The following is a 7,544-nucleotide window of genomic DNA, read 5'->3' as shown; positions in this document are numbered from 1 at the left end:
AAATAATAGGAAATATTATAAGGAAATAAAAGGAAATAAAAGGAAAATGTATCAACATCTGGAAATCCAACACAGCTAGCAGGGCAAATTCGAGCTGGTCATGCTGGGAAAAGAAGATGCAGAAGAGCTAGAAATGCAAGCACGAACTGAAAAGTGTTTCAAGTTTATCATGATAAAAAGGAGACAGACCATCAGGACATCCTTTCAGGCAGATGCACTGTTCAGAGAAAAAACACTCCGTAAGAGGAAGCAAAAGGAATCACTCACAAGAAGTAGTACTGTTGAAGTCTTTTAATAATACTAGGAAAATATCATAGTATTAAAGTCCTGCATGGGATGGGATCCTCAAAAAGGTTATTTTGGTTGGGGATTTCTCTGTGTTTATAAACCAAACTTTTATCCCCCCTCCCCCCCGCCCCGTTGTGTTTTCTTTTAAACCAACTACTCCTTCCCAATGGTATTTCCAGTTAAAACACAGCTAACCTATAAATACCTGAATACCACACCACACATTGTGTGCGTGGGTTTTGTTTAAAACTTAGCGGCAGTAATGGTAAATCTGTTCAACACAGGGAAGCAAACGTCGGTCTGTTAAGCAGGGAATGTAATAGCCAGTAAAGAATACATTGCATACATAATACAGAAGGAAACAAAAAATAATTATCATCTGGAGTATGTGAAATTACACTGATTTTGCACCTTAAACCTATTAGAAGTTACTCTGTTGGCCAATACTAATCCACTGAACAAGCAGAATGTTGGTCAGAAGTCTAACGTTTCCTGTACCAGCACAGAGAGGATATAAGCAGTCCAATGCTGTTAAAAGAAAACATGAAATCCAGCTCATGTTTCTGGTTAGGGATCGATTTCTTCAGGAACTACTGTTAACATCACATCTTCGTTGCCCCTGCGTACGACCATGTTCAGCGTACTGTCCTTTTTAATAATGTCACTGACATCATTGGCTGAACTTATCGACTGTCCATTGATGCTTATAATCACATCGTTGTCCTTCAGGCCACCACTGAAAACACAAAGCAGTAATGTATTAGGATAATGAGCGTTCTACTGTCTTTACAGTGTTGTTTAAAAAAAAGACTGATGGATTTTGTTTTTCCCTAGTTCCCACCCAACGTGGGCACAGGGACACAGCGGGCATGCAAATAGCTGTTGAATTTGGGCAGCAGTGAAGATTGAAATGTAACACAGAAACCCCAACAATCAGATGGAGGTACAAGTCTGATGAAGCCCATAGTTATATTTCACTGCCTGTCTTTAAAGGAATTCATTACTGCCAACAGTGCAGTAGGGAGATCATAGAATCATAGAATAGAATCATAGAATAGTAGGGGTTGGAAGGGACCTCGAGAGATCATCGGGTCCAACCTCCCTGCCAAAGCAGCTCCCTAGGACATATCACTCAGATAGGCATCCAGACGGGTCTTGAATATCTCCAGAGATGGAGACTCCACCACCTCCCTGGGCAGCCTATTCCAGGGCTCTGTCACCCTCACTGGGTAAAAGTTCTCCTGTATGTTGGTGCGGAACTTCCTGTGCTCCAACTTGCAGCCATTGCCCCTTGTCCTGTCTCCACAGACCACTGAAAAGGGGCCTAGAGATCCTTGATGCTGGTGTGGTAGAAGACAGAGAGGTGTGTTTTTCTTTTAAAACAGCTGCAATAAGGCACTCATTCTAGAGGGGAAATGTACTCAGGCTTTTATTCACTTGCACACAGCAGAGCAATGCGAGTGGCACTATGTGTTAACACAAGAGGAGTTTTGGTCCTGGATCCATGTTGCTCTCCATATGTAGCTTCCTGGCAGCCACTTCACCTTACCTTTGTGTTTTACCCCTGAGCAGAATAACACATTCATCGATCCAGTCCATCACAAAATGCATGTGTGTCCTTCCCCATGTGCCCATAGCCACCAGAACCTTTTCTACTGACCTCAGGACCACGTGCAAACCAAAAAAAAAAGAGCCTCATGGCAAGACAGGGCAGAACCAGATCTGGCACAGCAAGGCTCCCCTGCCCGGGGCAGTGGGTCTGGCTGAGACTGCTGCAGGGACCAAGAAACAGGGTGGTGAGGGATACCATCGACCACAACGTCTTGCCTGGTCTTGCACAATGATCTGGCTCCAAGTTCTGGAAATATTAACCGAGTAACCAGATCAGACATGATTCAGCCCTTCAGCATAATCCTTCTTCAGAAAACCACAGAGCAGTCATCAGCCTCTTCCGCCCGCAGAGAACGCCTTACGTGAGTGTCTCCTGCAAGCAGGATGCTTTGGCCAACGGTTGCAACAAAGCTGGTTGCCTACTGAAGGCATGGCTTGTAACGTTTTCATGGGGCAACGCTTTCAGATTGCCTTGACCTCTCACACAGCCTCTCCTCTTGACTCATACCCAGGATGGGTCACTGCAGAACTCCTCTGATCCTCTACCCAGCACGTCCACACAACATGCACTGGAGAGGCAATCAGCAGCATGGGGAAACCCACAGACAAGGGGGCTAGGAGTGAGGGAGACAGAGCAAACACAGGCTACATTTTAAATGCCAGGTCAGTCTTCAGGTGAACTGTCCTGATTTGAGTTTGCCTTCAAGTCAGGAGACTACATCGCCTGCCTCACATCTCTTCTACCTCTCTAATGTCATTCTCCTACTCTCTACTAATTGTTATCTGTACCTCCAAACCAATTTTTCTGCACCTTCAGACTGGACCTGGCCTTCAAGGCAGTAAGTTCAGCCCCACACTGGAGGAGACACGTTATTCCTGCACTAACTGAAGTTTAATTCCACATTACGGATACAGCAGTACTCTGCACGAACAGCACTGCCAACGAGAATTATCCACATGAGGCAGTGATAACTTAGAAAGCAAGCCAGAGAGCTAATGCTGTATATTTTACAGTGGCATCCAATCTGTAACAAAAAGACATCATCCAACCATCCTCACAGTCTCTTTAAGAGATAACACGTGCCTGCTCCAAGCAGCTTTCTGTTTACACACCTTTGGTGCTTCATATACCTCTTTCTTGACACAAAGATTTACTCTTCTGTTAAATGATCTCTAGTTTCAGGAAATTGATAATGTTTCTTATTTCCTACCCTGCATTACTGGGTGGTTTTCTAACCAAACTCTGAAGGGAAAGTGTCTCCAGCAAAAGCCAGACCGTCCAGTTCTGGTGATCACAGACCAGATGCTGTACATCCTTCAGCCAGACACATTGTCAAGGGTGGTAGCAACCAGCCAGTGAGGTTCTGAGCAAAAATGAAGGCAAAGATCAGTTGGCCAAACCCAAAAGCTCTTCCCAGTAGAGTGACTCCTGACAAGGCTCTTGCACAGAAGGGTATGTCATGCCAAGAGAGGATTTCACCAACAGAAGCACCAGACAGGAGAGCTGATGGGTTTGAACAACACCGAGGTGGCTGGGCTGAGATGGACACATCTTCACAAGGTGAAAGCCAAGCTTGTCCTTCACTGTCCTTCAGGAGTGACCAGCAGGGCTGTGGGGAGCTTTTGTTCAGTGCTGGCATTGCTACAGTGGATGTCTTGGAAGCAATCCCTGAGTAAAATGGAACGAGTTTCCCTGCCCACTGAGTCCTTGCCCATTCAGCCGGGAATGCTGACAGGGCTGCTGCAATATCCTGATACATTCCCCGTATTGCCCATCAGGGACTGGACTGAAACCACAAACTGATTTGCAGAAGACAGCCTAATAACTATCAGATGGTCATAATTCTGTTAATTTAGCATTATCAAGACAGCCAGTTAAGCAGGGAACATTCTCCATCATTGCCTCCTTTAAGTCAGCGGCTGTGGTTTTGAGAAGAAAGTAGTTCAACTTACGCTTCAGCTGGTGTTTCTGGAATTACTTCAATAACATAGGCCCCAGAGACAACATCAGGAAAGTCTTTATGGCGATCCTTCAGCTCTCTAGCTTTGCTGGAAAATGAAAAAAAACCCCAACAAAACAGCAACAAAAATAATTTGACGAGACAGGGGCAAAAAAATAACGAGTTTTTTACTTAATTAACTCACTTCACGTTGACTACCTGAGCTATTTTACACATGTTGATGTGAGATTTCACAAATCATTTTAACCCTTAAAAAGTATTTTAAGAATTAGTACACTTTTTGCATGCATGCAGCTTTTTTAAGGCGATTTCTGGTAAAGAATCATTTAAATAGATAGAGAGGACATCTCAAGACTTGGTCATTACTTTAGAACTAGCAGATCCTGAACACCTAAAAAACCCCCTTTGATTCTCAATGATTTGTTGTACCTCTGATCCTGCACATGGGAAAACTCTGGGTTATTTCTACAGGATGCAGCAAAACCTTTTCTGGTTTGAGTATGAATAAGCAAACCCACACAAAAGCTTCATTTTACATTAAATGAACTGTTTAATGAAAACAATTTTACAGAAGTGGAAACACGGATGTAGCTGCTGCAGTTCTTGAAAACATACTGTCCTGTTATCTCCTTGACCCACATGATAGCACGGGACAGATGGTAGCAACACTAATGGAGCCCTGGGACAAATTAACGGTGGCTAGCTATTCTTTTCTGAAGCCTGAAGGAAAAGAAGAAGCCAGGGAGATGTTTAAAAGCTAACCCATACAAGAGTCTACAGGAGAGTTCAATCATGCATGTAGCAGATGCAGAGAAAAAGGTAGCAAAAGCCGGCTGCAAGTTGTCACCAGCACATCCAGAAGCACATGCTGCCAGTTCATCATCCCTGCTGTTTCTGCAGGTCATGAGTCTAATCCAAATGCATGCAGGGACCACAGAGAGGTGAGGATCCAGAGTCAGAAAAGGTGAGGAGCCAGTGCTTTGACTTACCTAGGAGTTAGGGACATCATTCGTATGCCAATGTACTTCTTTCTGGTTATAGCTTTTCCTACAAAAAGGAAAACAGGTTTTGACCAAGTGCCTTACTAAAGAGCCCCATAGGCTGTTGACTTTCTGGTTTATCCTATTTTTCTCTTTCAAAGCAGTGAAGTACAGTACCTTTAGCTTGTCTGTCATGGGATTCAGTAAGGAACTTCTTGATTTTATCTGAGGGGATGGCAAACGAGATCCCTGCCGTCACTTTTAACGTGTTGATTCCTATGACTTCCCCATCCTGCAGAAATAGGACATTTTGATTAGCAAATGGATTACTTCTTCCAAAGAATCACAAAGACAAATTCATACCACACATTCCAGAGCTGGCTTTGAATTTCCTAAAGACTTACTTGAAGTCTAACATCTCTGAACCCTCTATTGATAAAAAACTGTTTGACCATTCTGGAGAACCAATGTGGATGCTCATACTGCCACTAGCAGAAGAAGGATCAGAACTGGGCAGCCCTCCTGCAGTCAAGCAGCACGTTCTCAGGCAATTTCATCCTGTTTATTTCAACAAGCACTGACCAGTTCTGAGCAAGTATCTCATAATAATACAACGGAAAATTACAGTTCACCAAAACTCAAAAGGTTTTCCTGGTGATGTGGCTCCATGAGCGAATTTCACATTAAACATCTCTGTTGTCAGAGATGTTTCTGATGAATCATCATCTCTGATGATTCAAACACTTGTGAAATCTCAGCAGCTTCCTTCCTTCATGGAAGGGTCTGGGTGGGAAGGGATCTCAAGGGTCACAGGGTTCCAACTCCCCTGCCACAGGCAGGGCCAACAACCTCCAGGCCTGGAGCTACACAATGTTGCCCAGGGCCCCATCCAACCTGGCCCTGAGCACCTCCAGGGATGGAGCACCCACCACCTCACCACTCTCTGTAAAGAACTTCCCCCTAATATCTCATCTAAACCTTCCCTCCTTTAGCTTCAATCCACGCCCCCGTCCTGCCATTATCTACCATTTTAAAAGTTGATTCCCTTCCTGTTTGCCTGCTCTTTCAGGTACTGGCAGGCTGTAATGAGGTCCCCCACAGCCTTCTCTTCTCCAGGCTGAACCATCCCAGCTCCCTCAGCCTCTCTTCACAGGGGAGGTAAATTTTATTAGCAATAATCGCACTTTGGATTAACTTCATTGGCTATGATACTGCCACTGCACAAAGCTGGGATACATCCTTGATATATCCCAGAAAAAACCCTACCCAACTACAAATTCTGCTGCCAGTTGGGTGAAAAAAAATAACTGCCAAATCTCCAAGGCAAAAATCTCTTGAGTAGCTCTTTCTTCCAGTCTCATTGCAGACCGCTGCCTCTCCTCGTTCGACCACACGTGTCGTGTGACCTGAGAGCTCTCACACAGCAGTTGGGTTTTGCAACCTGCTTCAGTTGTTCTCTCTCGGGCTTAAACACAGCTGCTGCAAGGTCAGCTCCTGACTCTGTTCTGCAATATCAGCAAATAAGCCCCAGTATCCCGATAAATACGTGGGGTTTTCAATTCCCTTGTCGTGATTCAAAATAAAGGGTAGATATTGGCTTCAAATCATGAATCTGAGTTTCAGTTTGGAGGGGGGGAAAGTGCCAGCTGCTTAGCTGCTTAGTATAGAGTGAGTGCAAGCACCCCAGCTTTAAAATGTGCTTTTGACAGGCACAGGCAAAAGGGAATATTTGTGTGTTACCCTTGCTCAGAACTATGCAAACTGTAAACACCTTAAATATTGAAATCCCAGCACATCTTGTGACTTGCCAACATAAACACTGAGAAGAGATTAGTAAGAGCCATGTGAATTCTGTGTAGTCAGCCAGCTATCGAAGGCTCTGAATCACGTTTCTGGTGTGGGGGTTGGTTTGTGTGGGTTTTGTTTTGCTTTCAAACTAAAAAGTAAAAATTAAAAAGCTTAACACGAAGCAAACAAGAATCTCTTACCAGATTTACCAGGGGTCCTCCAGAGTTTCCATACTGAAAATAAACATATGGCAAGAACATGTGTTAGTATCTACCTCTTAAAACATAAAAGAGATTTCTGAAATATTTCTGTAGCAGATTTTTCAGTGCCTATTAAGTATGTGCAACAGTACAGCCTTAGCATCCAAACCCATTAACTGCACTTAACATCATTGCTTTTAGCTGAGCTTTGCAAACACTCGGTCCTTCTTCTCTTGCCAGAGCAAGTTAAGAAAGCCAAGGTTTTTCTTTTGTTTTAATAGTACCACACTAGCAGCTTAGAAAGATTTCAGGACAGCTCTGGGAGCTGTTAGTGAAATGTCTTAGGAGGCCAAAAGCAGAAGTACAAAAACTATTGTTTTGCCTTAAAACTGAAAAAAACACCCTTGAATCCTTAAACTAAGCTTGGCTTCTTTTTAGAAAAACACGATGGATTTCGAAAAGATACTTATTCACCAGAGAATTGCCTCCTCCCTTGTAAGGATTTTGAAGTTCAGGCAGATATTGTACTTGCTGTGGTTCCTTGGGGGGAATTTTTAAATAACAAGTGCTGCTGCTGCACCGCAGATGTCTGTATTTACATGGATAAAAGAAAAGCCAACTATGCATCACTGTTCTTAACCTATCACTGCTGGCATTTTCAATGCAACCATTCAAGAAATCTAAGAGCTGAAGGGCACCAGGCTCAGGGTGGGACG

At 43.8% G+C, this 7,544-nt stretch overlaps 1 protein-coding gene across 1 annotated transcript in view; it reads right to left on the bottom strand.

Annotated features, from left to right (window-relative positions):
- Positions 1–333: 333 nt before the first annotated feature.
- The window catches only part of HTRA1 (HtrA serine peptidase 1), a gene marked incomplete at its 5' end in the record, with an annotated part of 35,943 nt that continues 28,732 nt past the window's right edge, over positions 334–7,544 (bottom strand). Inside the window, 5 exons of the mRNA XM_084264942.1 lie at positions 334–1,024; positions 3,853–3,948; positions 4,850–4,907; positions 5,018–5,132; positions 6,829–6,861. Of these exons, the coding sequence (XP_084121068.1) occupies positions 856–1,024; positions 3,853–3,948; positions 4,850–4,907; positions 5,018–5,132; positions 6,829–6,861 (471 nt within the window). The 3' untranslated portion in view covers positions 334–855. The remainder of the gene's footprint in view (positions 1,025–3,852; positions 3,949–4,849; positions 4,908–5,017; positions 5,133–6,828; positions 6,862–7,544) is intronic.

Source organism: Gallinula chloropus, assembly GCF_964237585.1.
Source record: "Gallinula chloropus genome assembly, chromosome: 5".
Lineage (NCBI taxonomy): Eukaryota > Metazoa > Chordata > Aves > Gruiformes > Rallidae > Gallinula > Gallinula chloropus.
Note: the sequence above shows the minus strand (reverse complement) of the source record. Positions and strands in the feature narration are given on the sequence as shown.